This window comes from Oxyura jamaicensis, chromosome Z (genome assembly GCF_011077185.1).
Source record: "Oxyura jamaicensis isolate SHBP4307 breed ruddy duck chromosome Z, BPBGC_Ojam_1.0, whole genome shotgun sequence".
NCBI classification, from domain to species: Eukaryota; Metazoa; Chordata; class Aves; order Anseriformes; family Anatidae; genus Oxyura; species Oxyura jamaicensis.
The window spans coordinates 59,812,708-59,835,846 of record NC_048926.1 but is presented as its reverse complement, the minus strand read 5'-3'; the positions used below and the strand labels follow the sequence as shown (position 1 = coordinate 59,835,846).

At 37.1% G+C, this 23,139-nt stretch overlaps 1 protein-coding gene across 5 annotated transcripts in view; it reads right to left on the bottom strand.

The window, feature by feature from the left end:
• The window catches only part of FER (FER tyrosine kinase), a 196,345-nt gene that overhangs the window by 102,909 nt on the left and 70,297 nt on the right, over nt 1–23,139 (bottom strand). For 4 of the 5 annotated variants that reach the window (XM_035309387.1, XM_035309389.1, XM_035309386.1 and 1 more), the window contains 3 exons: nt 14,325–14,417; nt 4,971–5,174; nt 584–706 (listed from right to left, as the gene is read on the bottom strand). In XM_035309387.1, the coding sequence (XP_035165278.1) occupies nt 584–706; nt 4,971–5,174; nt 14,325–14,417 (420 nt within the window). Of the gene's footprint in view, nt 1–583; nt 707–4,970; nt 5,175–11,932; nt 12,115–14,324; nt 14,418–23,139 lie in introns of those variants that run through there. The other variant, XM_035309391.1, reaches the window with a different exon arrangement.

Genomic DNA, 23,139 nt, shown 5'->3' with positions numbered 1-23,139 from the left:
TAATATTTCCATCCTTTTTCATTCCTCTCCTGATAGCCATTCTACTATGGCTTACTGATGAAAAAGAGCATTTTTCTTTCAAATTTGGAATAATTCTGGCAGGATAGTACCTGTTTTCGTGTCTGTATCAATACCTTGTATCTGAGATATAAAATAGTGGCAAAACTATGAGTTATCATAACTCTTCCAAGTTCTGTGAGAATTTTACCACTTAAAGAACAGCATTTGATTCAAGAAAAATTCTTCATTACAGCTTTATGGGCAATGAAATACTGATCTCGGTTTCTTGGTTGGTAGTAAAATCCAAATGGAAAACCAAAAGCAGAGAAAGTAAAAGTACGAGGATATTTTGTGAGACTGAGTGCCATTACTCAGGATAGTAAAGATTTATTTTAAGAATCAGGACAAAGTATTACTTTTAAGGAACGTGTTATGCAGACCAGAGGATGAAAAAGCCCAGAAGAAAAGAACAATGATCAAGAATGAAAAATCTTTCAAGTTGCATAGGAATACGTGTTATATCATAGTACAACCTCCCCAAGTACTTTCAGTTACATAGAGTTCTTGGAATGCATGCATTTACCTTAACAACAGGATTCAGCAGAACAACACCCGATTTCTTTGTAATAACTTGCTTTGTTGTATAATGATGCTCTATGAGTTGAGGAATAGTTGGAAACCCAGTTCCTTCAAAACGATACTGATTCTGTATGGAGGTAAAAGGAAATAAATGTTTCTCTACAAGAAAAATTTCAAACAACAAACTGCAGAAGAGCATTATAAAGCTTCCTTCACTACTAACAGAACAAAGAAGCGTTTGCTTTTACAAAATAAGATTTCTGTCCTAACCTATTTCAACAGTATTTCTACCGAATTAAATGGAAAGACAGTAAGAAACTCTAATAAATACAAAATTAGTGTATCATGCACTTACAGCAACATAATAAAAGAATTACTTGTTTAAAATCTTAATTTTAAGGAAAAAAGAAGCCCTTGCACTTCAAAATATGGGACTGTTTGGGGTACTCAAACTGTGACAGTAACATAAAAATATTATATACTTGAAAAAATATCATGAAATTTCTAAAGCCCTAAAGCTCTAAAATTACATAAAAAAAATAAAACAAACATCAGACAAGCTAAACAGGGAACAAGAACTACTGTTTTACTCAGACCTTACTGCACTTACAACACTGGATAAAACTAATAAATCCTAGCGCAGTACATGACCAGCATTATCGTTTACTAAGAAGTGTATGCCAAAGGAGACTAGAGCTGTACTGGTGCTAAAAACAGAGGCAGGTAGGTTAATCCACAGAGAAAATTTTACTATGACAAAATTCCACCCCATCCTCCCCAGCCCCCCATCCTTGCCAACTGATTTCATTTTAGCTACATAATTCAACACAAAATAATTAAGAGATTTAATAATCTCTTAATATTTTACGAGAAGAATGTAACATGGTCTTTGGAAAGAATACTATGACATAGCATTCTACAGGTATGGGGGGGGGGGGGAGGGGGCAGTATCTTCATTGCTTATCCTTGCCCTGATTCTTGATGGGAAGAAACAGTAAGTGTTTATTTCCAGGTGGAGGAACCGCTCTATGTCCAGGCAGCGAGAAGTGGTGTCCCTCAGAGGTCTGGCTTGGAACTGGTGCTATTTTATAACTGTATCTGTGACATGGACAGTGGGATCAAGTGCACCCTCAGCAAGCTGTCAGATGACACCAAGCTGAGTGGTGCAGTTGATACAGCAGAAGGAAGGGATGCCATCCAGAGGAAGCTGGACAGGCTGGAGAAGTGGGCCAAACTAACGAGGTTCAACAAGGCTAAGTGCAAGGTGCTGCACCTGGGTTGGGGCAGTCTCTGACCTGAGAACAAACTGGATGAAGAACTCACTGAGAGCTGCCCTGCGGAGAAAGACTTGGCGTTCTGGTGGATGAAAAGCTCAGCATGAGCCAGCAGTGTGTGCTTGCATCCCAGAAGGCCAACTGCATCCTGGGCTGTATCAATAGAGGGGTGGCCAGCAGGGCAAGGGAGGTGATTGTCCCCCTCTGCTCGGCCCTCGTGAGGCCCCACCTGGAGTGCTGTGTCCAGGTCTGGGGCCCCCAGCACAAGGAGGATGTGGGGCTGTTAGGGTCCAGAGGAGGGCTACAAAGTTGACCAGCGGGCTGGAACACCACTCCTGTGAAGAAAGGCTGAGAAAGCTGGGGCTGTTCAGCCTGGAGAAGAGAAGGCTCTGGGGAGACCTCATTGCAGACTTTCAGTGCTTGAAGGGACTTAAAAAAAAGATGGAGAGTGACTTACTCAAGCAGATAATGACAGGGCAAGGGGGAGTGGTTTTAAACTAAAAGAGGGGAGATTTAGGTGAAATGTTAGGAGAAAATTCTTCAGAGGGTGGTGAGGCACTGGCACAGGCTGCCCAGAGAAGCTGTAGATGCCCCATCCCTGAAGATGTTCAAGGCAAGGTTGGATGAGGCTCTGGGCAACCTGATCTACTGGAAGGTGTCCTTGCCCATGGCACCAGGGTTGGAACTAGATGATTTTAGGGTCCCTTCCAACCCAAGCCATTCTGTGACACTATCATTATTTTATCCTCCTCCATGTTTTAAAAAGTACATTGCAGCTAGGTGACTGGGATACTGAGTTAAAACCTGTGCCTCATTATCTAGAGTTAGAGAACTCTTCGCACAAGACAGGAACTGCCAGAAGCTATTCTGAAGACTGGCAAGAGCAAACAAATACTGCATAATTCAGAAACAACAACAACACAACCCTAAAGCACAGGCAGTGATTCAAGTTCATTTACACAACTGGGCAATGGAAACCTGTACCAATGACACACAGATTTTTTCTTTCTAGCTATAGGGTTAAATTTTTTACAAAGTGCATTCTAAGTTCCTCTTTCTTCAGGTAAAATTCAACTTTCTGAATGCGTTATTACTCTGAGTAAAGACAGCTTGGTCATGTCACCTGTTTTTAGAATTCCTGGTTCTCTATCATAAAACTGCTTTCACGGTTTGAACACTTTCCGTTGTTTATCCCTTTAACTTCATTCAGTTACTAGATATTGGCTCAGCTTTTATTGACCAGTAACTTTAGTTTCCATTCCTTTCAAGTAACCTCTTACATTTTTGTTCTAATGATCTAAAAAACCCTATGTCCTAAGACTAGGGCCTAGTAAAATAACCAGCACTCATCTCAGACCCAGCTGCACACACAACTGCTGCCATTGATCTAAGATCTTCAGGGTGAAGAGCATTCCTTTATTCGGTGTACTTACACAAGATTATGACCATTATTAAGATCACTAACAAACAGCAATGTGAAAATAGCATAGCCTCCAATAAAAACAGTGAAAAACAACAGTAGCTTTGAATGCCTAGTGGATTTTGGTAATGAATTTTGATGCTTAAAGCTGAACAATGAACACATTTATCTCACACATACTTTTATTAAGGTTTGCACTTAAAATAATGATAAAATCAGAGACAACACTTATGCAATTAAAGGACAACTGTTAAAACAAGTATATATCCCTACTCCACCGTGCAGTCTCTAATTCAGGAGAAAAACTGTCTATGGAGACCAAAGCTGTCAGTGATCCAACAGTGAGATTTGACCAGTCAGAAACCTGATTTCACACTGTTAATACCAATAAAATATAATAAATTTTAAAAACTTGCACTAAACTCTCATCAAACTCACCAAAACATTAATTAATCAAATCCCTCTTGTCATATGACCATAACAGCCCCACTATTTACCTCTTTTTTAATGCTAAAAAGCTTTTTCTCTTTTTAAAACATAACCCTTTTTTACAACAAATGCAGAAAATTCATCCCATAGGAGTGCATAAAGAGTTCTACATTTCTTTAACAAAAGTTTTAGTTTTCATGATTGTCAACCAAATCATCCCCAAATACATCCCAAAAGCAGATTAATACAATGCCCTATTACTAAATGTACAAGCAGACAGAGCTAACGACATCATTATGTTTGGACTGTTCCATCATGAGCTATGCAACATCAGACAACGACAGTTTTACATTTCAAATATAATTTCTAAGAGAAAGTAATGAAATTATGGGAATAAAGGTAACTTTGTTATTTTTTTCATGGAAAAATGGATACAAAAAAAAAAAAAAAAATCAGCTTCCAGATAAAGGCAGCCTCAAATTAACAGTCATTATAAAAGCCCATCAAATTGACTTCAAAGACCAACTTTTTTTCAAAGGTCCACTTGCCACATACCACAATTTACACAAAATGATTGCAGCCATATCAAGTATAAAATGTGAATTTAGTTCTGCTAATAATCAGAGAGCTCCAAGCATCTTTTAAGACACTGTGCGTCTAGGTATGTGTAGTTTTATTGCTCTTATTTTTCTGTTTAGGACACTGATACACCAAAATACTTTAAGGCTATAAAAACCAAAATAAACACTGACTTTGTGTCAAGGTTCACTTTTATGAACAGAACAACACCCACAGGGCTAAAGAGAAACTCAAGCATCTCCAGAGCAGCAGGGGCTTCAACTGTTAACTGTATAGAAACTAGCACAGATTATATTTTCCTCAATGAACATTTTATTTTTTTGAGTAAGATTCAATTAGAAAGTATTAAAAGTAGACTGATTAGTACCAAGTATGAAAATGGGTTTAAAAATAAATAACATACATGCATAAATTAGTAATAACAAGCTCTGGATTTCATAACATTTACAGAAATTTGTCTTTTCAATATAGCATAAAAGAGAATAACTTCATACTTTTTCCTTTTAACCCCCCCCAAACAAAACTTTTTCCCCTGATTTGAGCACTGATGGCAATATTACCAACAGCTTTCAAATTTTCATATAAAGGCCTCAACCTTATGACATAGTAAATTATGGAGATCCTAAATCATTTAGCTGGAATAATAAACTTCCTAAAATTGAATATTTAGTACTATAGCAGAGACGTACATCAGCATATTGTATGATAAAGTGTCTCCGTTGTCCATCTGAAAACACAGAAAGGACATATTCACCAGGTTTCCCGTTGCTCTCTCGCACCAAGAAGTCTCCTTGCTGTTTTAACAGCTCCTGGGCTTCTATTCTTGGAATTGCACCATGATACCAGTCTTGCTCTGCCAACGGTTTCTCAGTGGTTGATATTACATCAAAGAACTTGGGAAAAATATTGAAGAAAAATGTTACTATGACAGCACATTTTTAGAGTTTACTTTTACATGAAAAGCATGATAGACAACATTAATCTTTATTTCTGTATCTAAATTACGTATTTCTATTAAGAAACAAAATCAATGTTCTTATATTTACACAAAAGGGACACTAATCACATTTTTTTCTGTTACCTAAAAAAATAAATCTGTATCTATAAAAAGCACAACTTTATGGAAAAGTCCATTAAAACATATATTAATTTTCACTTGGCCCTGATGTTTTTCCTAATCCATACTGACCAACAATGAGCAGTGACTCTTCCTCACTCTTTTTCAAATGTTCTGAAATACTATAAACAATAATTCAAAATTAAGCATTTATTTATATAGAAACTTCTGAGACAAAACCGTAAGAAACTAAATTTTAAAAAAGCATTTGAATTGGATAAATTGTTTTCATACAATTTAAAGACCTCATACTAAATCAATCAATAGTTCTAAGAAGCATATTTTCCAGCATTTACATGACAGCAGGGGACAGACACCTGGGCATACTGTGCTTATGAAGCTGCACTGAGTTTCTGCAAGTATAATGATTATAAGATACTGCTTTCACCGGCTGTAAGCAGAAGGTAATGAGTTTTAATTTACAGTTTTGCATATTAATTTTAACAAGCTTACACTGTTTAAGCAAACACCTAGAAAAAACATTCTTTATTCCATTACCACTTTATATTTGTATGTTCTGACTAAACTGAGAAATCCTTAGTAAGGCTGTATGTCATTCAAAAGCACCACTATCAGAACTCCTACAAATTCTCAAAATCTGAATAAAATAATACACTGCATATTGCATCAGGAGTTGAATTATATGTGAGTGTTTTCCATGCAAACCTGCTGAAACACATTTTAGATAACAGAAAGAAGACACACACACCTCAGGTAAGGCACAGGTAGCAGATACAAACAAAACATGGTATTTTGACTGAAACTGTGCTACTGCTCTACCCTGATGAAACAAATTGGTTACATTTTCTCCTCTAAGCAAGGATGACATGATTATTTCCTTCACATAGGTTGGGGAAAGAGAACGGAAACATTCCTCTAGAGCATGAAAGAAAAAATTGACATGCTATAGATCTGGGCAGGGTAGAGGGCATCTGCAAATTTATTGTCTTCTCGACGACATACTCAGGTCAAGATGACCCAGCTAATCAAAGACAAACAAACATAAACACTAGGAGTCCTCAGAGAGGAAATAAATAGACCCCAAAATGCAGTCTACCGATAACTTGTTTCCAAATATATCAGCATATCCAAATATGTGAGCATTTGTGAACATTTCCAAATTTATAAGCATCGAGCAAACCCCAATTTTTGAGGATTTAATGAAGTCCCTCGTATGAAACATGCCTTTGTCTCTAGGTTTATGGCTATCTTTCCAAGTCATACCTTGAAATATATAGTTTATCTAGTCCAGGAACCTCAGAGAAAACAGGAGAGCATATTTAGGTGTCTGACTGGGCCTCGTTATTCTCAGACTTCAAAATTGGTTATCCAAAGCCCTGGGTGTCTCTTGTATCAGGGTTTATTTCAGACATGAGATTTGAGGCTAAAACAGTTACCAGCAAACCCATCACTAGAAAGAGTGAGCATGACTGATTACAGATTCAAAGCCAAGAAGGACCGTGTAAGAAAAAAAGTAACAGCTTGAACAGAAAGATAACAGAGTTTGTTAGATCAAAAGGATCAAAAGGTGTACTCCAAGGTACTGTATTTATTTGCATAATGAACTACTAAAACCCCAGAATATTGTTTGGCCAAGAAAGCAGTCATTTCAATTCCATCAGTTAAATACTTCTTAGATTAGAGCCGTCTCCCACTGTTAAATAACACTGAGCTATTCTCTTTCACAAATTCCTAACACAAAAAAATAAGTTTCCAGAGTATTATAAAAGGTTATTTACTTGAACTTTTTTTTTTTTTTTTTTTTTTTTTTTTAAGATGCTGAGTTTGACATAACAGAAAAAAAAAAGAAAAAAAAACCCTTTGCTAAACTATCGAGAAATTTTAGGGGGTTCAAGGTAGCAAAGATTTTGCCACATAAACACATTTCTACTTCAAAGGAAATGTTTCTAAGGATAAAAGGACAGTTCAGGGTTAATAAACTAATTCGTAGCCCTCACAAAGGAAGGTTAAAAAAAAGACATGTAATTCATTTCATAGTTTACAGAAGAGGCAGACACCAGATAATAACACCTGCTAATGTTCAAAGTAGGTCAAGTGAGTCACTGCTCAGACAAGTATGGTTATATCCCAGAATAAAACACAGAAAAATCTTATGGAAAAACAATGGAGCATTTTAGACATTGCTAACTACAGTGTTGTTTATGACACTAAGATCAACCTTCCCCTTTTAAAAATTTGTTTGAACTAATATTTATTTATTTAGAAGGAAACAATGAAAATCCCAAAATGTAGCCTGTGCTGATTGTCTCCTACCTTCCTTTGTCTTTATTTTTTATCTTATACCAAGGGTTAATCATAACCAAGGTTAAAAAAAAAAAAAAAAAAAAAAAAGCCTTTATTTTCTCTGATGAAACGACTGGTAATTATTCATGTTTTGAATGTTATTGATTTTTTTTTTTTTATGAACAAGTCTCACTGCTCCAACATATTTTCTGTATGATACAATATTCACCTTGACTGGCTTTGAAAGAAAACATGGCTGAAAGTCCAGAAAGAACAGTACAAGTGTAAGATATATAATCATTTTAATATTGATTTCAGCTCAATTTACCACTTAGCTCTAATGTTTATACTGCACTTTGTAGTTAGAATTAAATGGTTTAAATATAAGAAAGGTTAGTCTTTAAAAATGATAGAGTGGGAAAAAAAAAAGCTACCTTCTCAAAAATAGTTTACAATTCCTATCTCTTTTCTTAGTAAGTTTAAAGAGCAGTAAGGCACTGAGTTTGATTAACTAGACACATAGTATCCAGCTAAGAACAAATATGAACCCTAAGCCCCAGTGTCTTACAATTTCACTTCGGGGATGAGATGTTTTGCGCATTTATTTATACACAGAAGCAGTTTCAGAGGAGTGTTTCAGCAGCTTAAATGGCATGTTTTTTTGTTGTTGTTTGACTGTTTGTTGTTTGTTTTGTTAGTTTCAATTAAGTTAACAATAAGCAATTAACAAAATCACATGGAAGGAAAGGACACCACACTGAAATATTTTTACTTTCCCTCCCAACCTCCTGTTTTTCTTGTTTTCTTTTTTCTTCAACATTTTAATTTATTTCCATAGTTGGCTCATTGGTTACTTTGGCAAAGGGATGGCCTCGTATATTTCATCATACTTTTCTTTCCAAGAGGAGGGAAATACTCTCGTATCAATCATGCTCATTCTATTAATGTCCTCCTTTCTTATTCTGAGCCTCCTTCTCTCCCACTAATTAACAATCCATTGAAACAGCGGTTTTTCTCCTGGAGGAAAAATCAAGCAGTCCCTAGCTGCTGTCCTTATTCAAAAGGAAAATGGAGCAAAGACTACTGTATTGTTTTAACTTCAGAAAGAGACTATTCCTGTACTTACTCTATCAATGAAAAGAAAACAATAATGGGATTAATATTTTATTAAAATAGTAGCTTACTTAAAATTGTGCTTTCACATATATTCTAAGCTTAGCCTTTGTGTACTTGCTTATTTTCCATCCTTATACAATAAAAACATTTTGTCAAAAGATTTTTTCTCTCCAGTTTTAAAAGAGGCACAGAGAGAGTAGAAAGTAAAGCAGTACATTTAGAATGATAGTTTGAGACATTTCCCTGTAGAATATTCTGCCAATAATGAATCTAGCTCATTTGCATGTTCTAATAAATCATAGGAAACCAACACTTACTGCATCAAGAAAATTATAATTTTCAAGTATTTCATCCAAGAACAATCCTACAAAAGTAAAAATGCACTGACCTCAAAATTACAAGATAAAATCAATTATACTAAAAAAAAAAAAAAAACTCATTTTGTCTGGGGTAATGTTTTTTCTAGGATCATCATTATTAAATGTGAAAAAATAAAAATTACTTGCAGTAAGGGAAACAACGTGTGCAGTTACCTAAGTGGTAAAACAAAACAAAACAAAAAAAAGCTACTCATTTTATCTGAAGGGTAGAAGCTATGATACTATTCATTCATATTCTTTATTCTGTTCATACACAACACAGCATTAGCGGTGCAGAAAACAGTTGACCTTCTTGTGTTTTCTCTCTTCATTTGACTAAACTTACGTCTCTTGCTGTCACAGAAAAGTGGCTTGTATTTTGTTCAACAGAAGCCACCTGAATTCCTAACCTTGCTGTATTCTCTTCAAAACCATACTTTTTCACTGTGTTATTCTCAGAACTCTCTCATCCTCAGAGCCTGTAAATCATTTAAGTGCCAACACATAAATAACAGTTAAACTTCTGGATGCTTGAGGAAGTACAGCATTTCTCTATAAATTTATTCAAAAGATACGAATAGAAAACCACCTTAGTTCTCCTTAATTACAAACAGAATCAACTTCTCATAACCAACTATGGGTCTTTAGAATACCACCACATTTAAACCAAAATGTGGTTTCAGTTCTAAAGTTTCAATGCACTTAAAATACATGTTATGAAAACACAGTTAACATACCTTTTTCTATTTTAAAAACATAATTTATTTTATACATATTATTTTTATAATACACATTTTCAATAACCGGTGTGTACACTTTGATGATAGATATTAAGTTGTACATACTAGCTTATACATTTAGCAATTGGCAACGTTATATAATTTTCAGTGTGAAAAAGGAGAATAGCTAAACACATTAAGTGTTAAAAATTAATTTGTGACACAAATTTTGTCCATATATCTAGGGTTAGCTTTTCCTAACACACAACAAATTGCTAAAAACACACAAAAAAATGAAAACTGAAAACTGATTGGTTTGTACAGAGCCTGATTTTGAATTAATTTAAGTAATAGATACTCAAGACTACACTGTTACTCAGATTTGACTTTCTGCCTCAGATGACCCAATTCTGATCTTACTTCTCTAAGACATATTCCAAAGCTTTAGTAATCTTCTACCTACCATATATAACACCCATTCCCACTCTTTCACATAGGGAAACTGAGGCCACAACAAGGAGACTTAGAAACATCAAGAGAGACTTTATGTCCCTTGGAAAGATGCTGATGGGATGAGGAGCACAAGAAGTGCTCTCCTCAATCCTCCCAGCTGGAGACTGGGACCCAAGGAGGAGGTGGCGTATGGATCCAGTGAATGAGTGGCTGTGTGGCTGGTGCTGGGGTCAGGAGTGCTTCTGAGAGATGTGGCATGCTGATGTGGGATGGGGCACACCTGACCAAGTGGGGCAAGAGTGTTTTGGGCAGAAAGATGGCCAGACTCATTAGCAGGGCTTTAAAGGGATTCGGAGGGGGAAGTGGATGTATCTAGGACACAAAAAAAAAAAAACACTGAATGTCAATACTTTGGAAAACAGAGGGGAAACGCCTGTGAATCGTCCTATAGGAATTTGGAAGGACTCCTCTAAAAAGGGGATGAGGCCCATAGGCCAGCTGAAGTGCCTCTGCACCAATGCACACAGCATGGGAAACAAGCAGGAAGAGTTGGAAGCCACAGAGCAATTAGAAAACTAATTTAATTGCGATCAGAGAAATGTTGTAAAACAAATAACACAGCTAGAACATTGGAATGGAGGATGACAAGCTTTACAGGAGACAGGCTGGGAAGGAAGGGTGGGGGTATTGTCCTCTATGTTAAGAAATGGATAGATTGTGAAGAGTTCCCTCTGAGAAATAGCCAAGAGCAGTTAGAGAGCCTGTAGGTACAAATTAAGGATGAGACCAACAAAGGACATCTTGTGGTTGGGGTCTACTACAGTACACCTGCCCAAAGGGAGCCTATGGATGAGGCCTCCTTGCTCCAACTACAGGAGGCATCGCACTCACAGGCTCTCATCCTGCTGAGGGATTTCAACCACCCAGATCTTTGCTGGGAAAGCCACATGGCAGGCAGTAAGCAAACCAGGAGATTCCTGGAGTTCACTGAGAACAACTTACTTGTCCAGGTTTTGGACGAACTAACCAGAGGAGAAGCGCTACTGGGCCTGGTGCTCACCAGTGGGGAAGAGATCATTGAAGAGGTTAAGACTGGAAGAAGCCTGGGTTGCAGTGACCATGTCTGTGATCTCAAGGGACATGGGCCTGGCAAAGAGTAAAGTCAGGACCCCAAACTTCCAAAGAGTGAAATTCCAGCTGTTTAAAGGCCTAGAGGATGAGATCCTACGGGAAAATATCATTAGGGACAGAGGATCTGAACAGAGCTGGAAACTCTTCAAGGGTATTTTTCTTAGAGCGCAAGAGCTCTCTATTCCCCTATGTAATAAATCTCTCCCCTGAGACTCTATAGGTACATTGCTCGGAAAAGAAAGGCCAAAGAGAGCATATGGCCTCTGACAAATGAAGATGGAGAACTGGTAACAACAGACTTGGAGAAGGCTGAGGTACTTAACAACTTCTTTGCCTTGGTCTTCACTTGTGGTCAGGCTTCCCATACTTGACATGGTCCCACATGACATCCTAATTTCTAAACTGATATAATTATACCCATGTTTACATCAACTTCAAAGGAATTAATATTAATTTGGATTGGAATAAAAATTAAAATCAGGCATATATGTAATTTAAAATATTTTAATAAAAGCTAGTGAAAATTTGACTTTGACTGTCCCTGCTTTCATCTTAAATGTTATCTTGATGATCTTCCTCAAATTTTCTCTCTTTTTTTTTTCCTCTGAAGCAGTTATTTGTTGTTTTGTTTTGCTTTAAATTGTAAAAGATTCTGAACACATCCAAACAGACAAAGTTGTAGGCTATGTCTCACCTACATAAAGAACAGAGGTCACAGCAACATACATTCAAAATAACGTTATTATGGAGGAATGATGCATTTTTACAGTAATTAGAAGTTTTATAAACCAAAAACCATGATAATTTGAGATTTTGTTTCTCTCCAGGGATATGTTAATATTTTAGCTGTTTTTCTATAGAATTTCAACTATTTCAAGCAACTTCCACATTTTTCATAGGAAAAGTACTTCTGCCCTAATTTTATTTCATTACCATATTTATTACAGGGTACTACTGTATTATAGGGTGGGCCTGTGCAAACCTCCTTAAGTTCAACAAGGCCAAGTGCAAGGACCTGCATCTGGGCTGGCGCAATCCCAAGCACAGACACAGGCTGGGTGGATTGAGCGCAGCCCTGAGGAGAAGGACCTGGGGGTGTTGGTTGATGAGAAGCTCAATGTGTGGTTCCAGCCCTGAATGCCAACCGTATCCTGGGCTACATCCAAAGAAGCATGGCCAGCATGACGAGGGAGGTGATTGTCCCCCTCTACTCTGCCCTCATTAACCCCACCTGGAATACATGCTTTCAGCTCTGTGGTCCCCAGAACAAGAAGGATGTGGACCTGTCAGAGCTTCTCCAGAGGAAGGCCATGAAGATGATCAGAGGCTTGTCTCCTATGAAGACAAGCTGAGGGAGTTGGGTTTGTTCAGCCTGGAGAAGAGAAGGCTCTGGGGAGATCTAATAGTGGCCTTTCACTACTTACATGTGGCCTACAGGAAAGCCGGGGAGGGACGCTTTGTCAGGGAGTGTGGTAATAGGAGAAGGAGTAATGGCTTTACACTAAAAAGGGTAAATTTAGATTAGATGCAAGGAAGAAATTCTTTACTGTAAGGGTAGTGAAGCACAGGCACAAACTGCCCAGAGAAGCTGTGGATGCCCAGTCCCTGAATTGTACAAGGCCAGGCAGGATGGGGCTTTGAGCAACCTGGTCTAGTGGGAGGTGTACCTGCCATGGCAGGCGGGTTGGAATTAGATGGTGTTGAAGGTCACTTCCAACCCAAACCAGTCAAAGTTTCTATGATTATTCCATTCCTTTATCACCATATACAATGCTCCTATACATACACATTTGCGTGCACACATATACATATACGCAGTTGTAATGTCTTCCACCAATCTTGAATATTGGTTAGCTAAAATAAAGTTTAGTAGGTCCTTTAGTGGGTCCCTGGATGCAATCTTGAAATTAACTGATAAAATCTAAAGTTTATTCAATCTAAAATTTTCTCAAAAATACTATTTTGAGCTAAAGTTGTAGGTGATAAAATCACAATTAAAAGGTAATTTTCAAAATTTTGTCCAAATTCCAATTCTGACTTTATATCATTTTATTGGGAGCAGAAAGTGAGGAGAGGGAGGGGGAGAGGAGGCAGATAGCAGTTGGAGGGCAGGGCTCCTGTTCCACTTCAGTAAAACACAGCTACATGTCTAGGAGGAAAGTTTTCAAGTAAAATCTGACACCTCTGTAGATATTGTTGCATAATAGTATGTCATACTAGTTCAAGTATTTTAGGTATTATTGCATGCTTGTGCATGAAAACAAACGGAATACAAAAGCAGCTTTTCTTCGTCACACTTTGTTTCGTGTACTTTTTTAATTTGTTTTGGTATCTGGACAACAAGATAATTTCTCCATCCATTGATGAACATGAACAAAAGCCAATTATAAGAGATATTCAATGACCATTTTTAGTGGGGATTTAAGCAAGATGTTAATACCTAAATACATAAATTTACTGAATACTAAAACTACTGAAGAAGTAAATATATAAATATGTAGATATATATTTATTGTGTAATATAATTATTGCAAAAACGGTTAAAATACGGTTAACAATTTGATCTACTACAGAGTATTAGTATTGGTATGGTATATTCTGCGGCATTTCTAGTGAATCTGACTCACAGGAAGGAGTACTCTTAAAACTACAGCACCAGTCTGGATGCTGAAAAAATATATATATTTTTTCTGAACTGCAACAAATTAGTTATGCTAACAAGCTGTTATGAAACAATATTATTGTGTCCACTGGTCAATCAGAATCCTGTTTTTGAAAACATCATTTTAATCTACTTCTTGTCTATGTAGATGGAAATCTGTGATGTTTCAGAAAAAAAAAATCTTATTTAAGTTGTAAAAATAAGAGAATGTAGTACAAGATTAAGTTATGGATGCTACTTACTGACGATGAGCCCAGCATGGATTTTGGAGACCTTATAATTCCAGCTATGGAATGACGTATAGTGTCAAATCTTGAGACTTTGTCTTTCTTGTCCTAGGAGAAAAAGTAGTATCCCCAGTTAAACCAAGCAAATCAGTAACAGTTCACCTCTGAGCATTGATAGCTGAATTATTAGAGAATGTGGAATGCAGACTTACAGATTTTGTTTAAAAAAAGAGAGTGGCTGAGCCTCTATTAATACAAACCAGCAAGATTGTGTCAGCATCAGTGGGATCAAACTAAAACATAGTAGTTTAAGAGCAGACAAATTCCTTAAATATTTTATGCAATTATTTTAAATATCACTATTGTTAACTATAAAGAGAACTGAAATTCTTTAGTACTCTTAAAACAGAGCGTGCCCAGCTGGGTGAACTTTTTGAGCAGGTGGCTCTGTTACAAGAGGAACTCACCAGGCAACATAACATCCAGGAATCTGAGTGGGAGATTGATAAATGGTATCATTGGCACTGACATGGGCTGAGAAATAGCCTGCCTTAGGTCCTGGCAAGGGGAAGATAAGCTAGCTTCCAGCCTTGAACTCACAAAACTTGACTGACCCACAAAACAAGGGAGACTGGACCCTCGTCTCTGCTCGGAGCAGGAGGAGGATTCCTTTGCCCCTGACGTGCCCCTATACAACAGATACAATGCTCTAGGGCTGGAAATAGGAGAGTGTTTCAATAATGGGGACCTACGAAAGGGCAGCTGTGCAAAGTTGATCCAGTCAACCATCTCCAATTCAGCAGAAGTCAATGCAAATGCCCTTGTAACATGACTTATTCTGAACTCCGTACATTTCTCCATCTGTTTTATCATCAGCATCAAAGAATCGTTCAAAAAAAATTTTTACATTGACAAATTAGGTTTATTTCTTATAATTTCATCCTCAGAAACAGTCAAGAATCTTTAACGAACATATGCAAATTCATTAAACATTAAGTAAGAGATTGCACATTAGCAGCCTCATTCTAATTAGCTATACATTAACTAAAAACTATGAGAAATTGACAGTGGGGATAGACTACATCTGTTTGGTAGTATTACAAAGAAAGATAGGTTCAAAGTTTTGAACATACACCCTTGACTGAAGAAACTGAAAATCTGTTAATGTAATAAGTACAGTTTCATTTTATTCCAGGAGTTCTGAATAAGCACTAAAACCTGTTAAGTATGAAAAATTGTTTGACAATGACTACCAAATGCAATTTAGTATACAGGATATAGGTCTTAATAAAATAAATTAATAAAAACTATATAAATAACAAGAATTAAATTGGTTACATAAAGAAAAATCTTATTAAAAACAGGGGTACACACAATCTAATTTTATTTGCATGCTCGCCAGGTATGGAATGATCAACTCATTTCACACATCTCTTCAGAAGTGAGCCATCAGATTGAACTGTAATTATCCCTCTAATACTTAGATGACAGCAAAATATAAGTTACCAAGTATGGATGAATTCCATTACATTGCCCCTAAACAAACGCCTAAGTTTTCATTCTGGTTTACACAAATAGCATGCTTATTTAATGACAACATCAAACTACAAGGGTCTACATTCAGTACTTTCTCCTTACCAAAAAGGGTTTTTTAACAAGGTTTTTATCTGACTAAAAGTACCCATAAGACTCATGGACTGGGCCCCACCAGAGGACTTTGATAAGCATCGCCCAAATGATACATAAAGCATAATAGTCACAATCAAATCCAGTGAGCACTAAAAACATGGATTGAAGGCATAAAAATCTGCCTCTGTTCAAACTGCAATATTATAAATAGTTTTTAATACTTTCATAGCACATTCCGTCTGAAATACTGAAACTATTCTGTATCTTAAAAGAAGGAAAACGTAATTTGTTAGCTTAGCACACATTATCAAACACATGGCAAACACAACTCTATTATCCTCTAAACACAACTCTATATCCTCTACTGAGTTTATTTAATCCTTTTGAGTATTTTTAGGGCAACCTGAATAGAACTGTGTAACAGCAACAGCAGTCTCTCTCTCTCCCTCTCTCTCTCTCTCTCTGTCATTGCCCAGCTGCAGAGCAGCTTAGAAGGACCCACTAGATCTTGCAGGAAATCAGTTTTCACTGAGAACAGTATATTCACCAGTGCTACCAAATCAACCTCTTTACTTTTTTTTTTTTTTTTTTTTTTTTTAATGTATACTGCCTTACTGGTTGAGACAGGGTGTTAAAGTCTGCTTTCCAAATAAAAAGTCGATTCTCACCAAAGCTTATCTTCCCTTGGTTATCTTCACCCTACCCACAATAAATTTTGAGTCTGTTGGCCAAGGCCCTCAGAATTCAGTAAAGGACTTTGCAAACAAAATGATTATTTCAGGTCTTTAGGTTATTTTAAACTTCTGAGGGAAGCCAACAGAGAGCAGGGACTCTCTGTTTCCCCAGAAAGTAAAGTTCATTTTATTTCCACACAACACTCATTCCAATGCACACCAGGCATCCAACAAACCAGAACCACCATGATGACTATGTAGTCAGCACATGTGCTTCAGATACAGTTACAACACACATTACTGCTATTTGACGAACAAACACGAAACGGACAGTGGGAAGAGATTAGGAATTTGGCACCAGAAATGCTGTAAAAAGCAGTATGGAGTATAACACTCGCTAGTATACGCAGTACAGCTAATATAATGTATTAACTGATTCAGGTTCATTTTAGCTTGAACGAATTACTCTCTGAGATAATAGGAAAATGGTAGCATGATTTGTCACTTCCCTTATTTTTGCACCAGGCCAATTCAATTAAATAGAAAAGTAATCCCTGGGCCATAATATTTTATGCAAAGCCTGAATTACTGCAGAATAAATTATAGTTTACCATGAAAAAGTCAGGTAACTATGAAAATAAATGCTGTCATTACAGAACATTTTTAATGTATTTCTTTGGCTGTGTTTAAATGTACCTGTGGCACAAGAGCATATCGCGAAAGGAATTATGAAAAATGCATCTCCCTTTTAGCATACTCCTAACAACCCTCCAGAATGAATTAGCATGAGTCACTACCAGACCTGGGACTGTCACTTAGACCATCTCATACATCTTTTACTCACTGGACAGGTACACACTGAAATTCCTACTACTTACCCTAGAATGATACAAGTCTGGTGAACTATATGGAATATAAACTGTAAGTAACTTCTTGTCGTTATCCTCTTTGGCAAATAAAGCAAGGCATTACTGCTTTTTATTTCCAAATGACAGAGAAAGGATTTACTAAGACAAATTACTCATTTACTGAGCATACTATTGACAGCAGCTACTTGTAACCATCAGATCAGAGCGCTCTGTCCTGTTTTAAAAGCAATCAGTTTTGGAAGCAGCGGTGTCGTAACTCTACTGCCACAAAACAAGGAATGCTGAAACCCTATTCCCAATTGCATATAGCTCAGCCAGCCTTGTCACTGCAGTCATCTTTTTCATTCCTAATGCTCTGAAGTATTACCTCAGCTCTTTTAAAGAGACGTCATAGTCGAAGACAACCACTTTGGCACTCTTACTTCTTATTTTTCTTTTCTGACAAGATGCAGACAGAAAAAATGAAGAATGCACACAGAAGCGCGGGACTCAGAGCAGCTGAAAAACCCAAGTAAAGCATTCTCTGTTTTGCCCGAGGATTTCCTCAAGTGCATTTTTATATGCGATATGCAGAAAAACATGCTTCTGTATGTTGCTTTTTCACTTTACAAGACTGTGCAACGTGAATTCCTGTTAATTGTTTTTCCACTAGACCTTGTGTGGCCGTGCACTACAACTGTTCTATGAGGAAAAATCTCCCCTTTGCAAAGCGTGAAGTTCTTTCACTGGGCAAAAACACTGCCTATCTTACAGCACGGAAAAATAAGAGAGTAATAGCAGTAGTGTGACACAATCAAAATGACAAGGCCGTAAGAATCATATGCACAGCAGCATTTTGAATCACTGCAAGCAAGACAAAGGAACAGGGCAAAAGATTTTGCTTAAATTGAACTGCATAATGTTAAAGCCCTAAAGAGCTTTTTAGCTGTGTGAATCCAGAGAAATGGCTGTATCATAGAAGTTATTATAAAAGAAAAATAATATATACTCTTTTAAAAAGCAAGAAAGTAAGAAGCTCTAAAGAAATATAAGATAAAGACAAAACAGTATTAAAGCTTCTGAGGGACAGACAAATACTATTATCTCTACTGATCAAAAGGCAGAAGATTAGCAATAAGAGGGACAACTTACAATGCAGCATATATTGAATATCGCTAAAAATCCTAGCCAGACACACACCTATTGGTGATACAAATAAGACAATATTTTAATTCAAAGAAAGACATGCCTAATGTGTCAGATATGAAACATCAGCATGAATACTGAGTAGACTTACAAATGAAAGTAGAGAACCTTTAGAGGAAATTTAAAAGAAATACGATAATGACTCTACGACTAAAAGAAAAGACATTCCCAGAAGAAAAGGAGATGACAACTGGAAGAACACAATCATTGAGCATGATACTCCTGGTTCTGAGGTTTGGCTGGGGAACTGGTCCTCAGAGATTCTGATAAAAAATATTTCAGTAAAGTGCAAAAGCTCTAAGATAAAAAACCGGAATGGAGGAATTCCTGGTAGTTATTGCAAATGATATGTTCAATGAACTTTTGGTTAAAAGCAACACACTAGACAGTATCTGCCAGAGCAATTAAGATGCTCCCCTTTGAGTGAAGTGAATGCTAGCTTCATTTCTGGTTTAAAGATATGATTTCCCTGATGAAAAACGTGACAGAACAACATTCCTTTTAAAGCTTCAAATTTAGATAATGTGGAGAATGATGAAGATTTTTGCTCTGAGAAGGCTATAGATGCCTGGCATGAGAATGGAGTTGTGTGATTTATAAGCAAGAGTTCTTCAATGCATCTTTAGACAGAGTCATTTTCTGGAGATGATCCTCTGCATTATTAGTCACTTCAGCAGTGGAGAAAAAGAATTATTTAGGAGGCCTCAAAAACATGCTACAAACTTAGAATGTGACAGGAATTCTGGCCTGCCTACTGATGACTGAATATACTAACCACAAAATCTTTATCTTGAATACCTTCTTTATAGGTATTGGCACATACTAATCATCTGTTATACCATTAAAGGACTGGTAAAAACAAACAAAAAAACACCTGAACATACAGTAGAACATACCTGATGTCCCTGAAGCCTGTCCTGTGATTTGATTTCAGAAATAAGACTAATCTCTCACCTCAAAAGGCTTCACCCCACCCCACCCACCCCCCTCCCTCTCCCACCTATGACAGAACTGGGAATCTTAGAAAGACCAAATGTACAAAACCAGAAGAGGAATCATGCTATGTTTAGCAAACAAAAATGGGTATTTTAAACTACTGACATGGCATCCACACACAGAGACAGCTGCTGGCTGAATATGAACTGATTGTTTAAGTTGAGTAGATCATCTATCTTTGGAGTGCCTTCCCAGGAATAATAATTTGCATTTTTTTACCTTGCTATTGTAGGTATCTAGAATTGAGGACAGCACTGTGCAGAGCCATGAAGGCGTAACATAAAGTCATTAAAAATAAGAACATTCAAAGCTAATTAAAAATAACTCAAGTACACAGTTAAACCAATTACATTCAAAAATAATTTCTGGATAAGCTAGTATTTTCTGTTTTAAATACAAGTAACACCTTCCAAAGCAGCAGAAATGATGCATAATTGATGTACACATATTGTTAAACCCTGCACTCAATGTAAATTCATGTTCCACCTTCTGAATCACATGGCTTAAAAAGCACAGGCTTGCCAGAGTGAAATTTAAGAAGAGCTTTATATTCTCAGACCAAAGATACATCTCAGGCCACTCTAACATCCTGATGGTCTATAAGAAAATGACTGTGGTAATTCTTCAAAGCATTTCCTCATCCTCTGAAGACTTATAGTGCAAGATAAGCCTGTATCAAAGTTTTTACATGTGATAGTTATGGAAGGATTTTCCTTCCAGATTTTTTTTCAAGCTGCTTTCTGAATCTTTATAAATATTACCATTCCCTGCTGTGACAAACAGTAGCACAACTTAATTACATATTTTTGAAGAACACATTTCCTTGCTGGTTTTGATACTTTTGCCTGCTGCGTTCATTTGGTGGCCCTACTTGCTGCTTCAGAATAGGCATTGAACAACCATTATTCCATATGCGCTTTCTCCATTTATTCCGTATTCCGTATGTACCACATCTTCATCACATTCCCCTTCAGTCAGCTTTTTCAAGTCTGAAAAGCTCCATCTATTTATTCACTAATTCTACAGAAGCTTTTCCACATATCTGAGCATCCTACATCAATTCTGTAACTACAGGATCTGAAAATGTAAGGCAAGCTTTTCTAGGTACACAGCAAAAGGACAAGCTGCAACAATCAGCAACAATTCCAGTCACAGTCTGGAAAAAAAAGATCACAATGAGGAAGGTGATTAAATGTGGACAATTCCCAGAGAGATTTCCATTATTGAAGCTGCTCAAAACTCAAATGCAACAAGACCCTTTGCAGCCTGACACAACGTGAAATCTCACCCTACTTTCAGCAAGGCGCTGGACTGGACAGTGTCCCTGAGTTCCCCTCAAATTTCAATTATTCTGCAGTTCTACAATATTCAGGAAGCAGATACACATCAGTTTACACAAAGATGTTATTCTCTGTTCTCAATTCCTTTGCTGGTAATTTCCAGCATATCTGGGGGGTTTGATCACTAAGTAGATAGTACCCTGATATTTTCAGGCACACTTAGACCTTGTTTTGAACGGCAACTCAAGAGTTCATTACTAGTATATGTGAAAAAAGTCACTGTTGTTACAACCTCGTCTGTAGGAGTGGAATTAGACAATATAAACCTACTATTAAAAAATACGTATCAATAATTCATATAATTCATAACAAGTCAAGGAATTTTCTCAGCTTACTATCACAAAATACATGCATTAACTCCAAATAAGCTTTTCTGCGTCTGTGGTTGCTTATATGCATGTACATTTAGAGACTCCAGTAAAAACAGGATAAAACGGGGAAAAAGTGGGAAGATTAGACATTTATGCAAATATTAAAGTATTAATCATGACTCTCATGCAATGCGAGTGCTTCACAGTTACCAGTATCTTAAAAGTGCAACAGAGCCTAGAAAGTCGCGGAGGTTGTTTTTTGTTTGTTTGCTTTTTGGTCCTGAGAAACAGCAATAAAAAGGAAATTAAACAAGAGACTGGCAAACTATTTGGAGATGAAAACCTGAAACCTTCCACTGATTTTACTTAAAGTCTCAGGTTTCAGCAAACAATCTACCTAAAAAACTAAGTTGTAAAAAAGAAATATGAATACTATGATTTGTTCCTTTGATTTCTTTTTGAATGACTAACAGAACAGAATGTAGAGTTAAATTATATAGTCTGCACTATATTTTCTGTTTTAATTAGAGTATCAAAGGACCAATTTTTCAAGCTATGTATGAAATGTCAGCAAAATGTCACCTTCATCTTCGAAATGATTAGTAAATCTTCCAAACCCACAAATACGTATTAGAGGTCTTTACAGAAGCTGAGTACCTCTTCATGATGGCTAGCAATAACATTTTTAGAGACATGGCACATTTTAATTATTATATACGAAACAGCCTTTTTATTTAAAAAAAAAAAAAAAGTGATTTTGATTTCACCTAATTATCATCAAGAATGTCAACTGTGCTCTAGGGATGATGATGTGTTAATGCACCTTTCCCAAGCTGAGGTACTGCAATCATGTCCAGCAGCTATCTTTGTGGAAAACAAAAAGTAGCCACACAAAAGCTTTTGCAAGGCAGGTAAAGAGGCACACAAAGTTCACTAAGCAATTCGTGTTTTGCTTAATAAAAATATATCAATACCATCAATTCCTAACACATCTCCATCCCTTGATTGCATAATGCTGCAAAATAAAGAACTGATTATAGTAAATCTCCACCTGGAGCTCAAGCATTCAGCCATGGGGTCCCCAGAACAAGAAGGACATGCAATTACTAGAATGAGTCAAGAGGAAAGCCACAAAGACAATCTAGGGGCTCTCCTATGAATACAGGCTGAGGGAGTTGGGGTTATTCAACCTGGAGAAGAGAAGGCTCTGGGGAGATCTGCTAGTAGCCTTCCAGTACTTAAAGTATGCCTACAGGAGAGAGATGGGGAGGGGCTCTTTTAGGGAGTGTAGTGATAGGACAAGGGAAAATGGTTTTCATCTAAAAACGATTTTAATCTTGAAGTCTTTAAGGTCCCTTCCAATCCAAACCATTCTATGATTCTATGATAATGACAATTTAACAGGCCAATTCAGATTTATGAATTCTTAAAGCCAAATCTGGAATGGATAGATATTTTTGAAAACCTAATTCCATTACCTCATTGTATTGGGTTTACATGAAGAGGGTTTGGTAGCAGTAGGGCTGCAAGGGAGGCCTCTGTGAGCAGAGCCCAGCAGCTGCCCCATGTCAGAGCAGAGCCAGCTCCAGCTGCTCCAAAATGCACCTGCTGCTGGACCAAGCTGAGCCAGGGAGTGATGCTGGGTGGGCCTCTGGGAGAGCAGAGTAAAAGGAATGGAAAAAACAAACAAACAAACAAACAAACAACAAAAAAAACACCTGCTGAGCCACAGTAACTGGGAGAGTGAGGAGTGAGAAGCAGCCCTGCAGCCCCCCAGGTGAGTGCAGCAGGAGGGCAGGAGGTGCTCCAGGCAGGCAGCAGCAGTT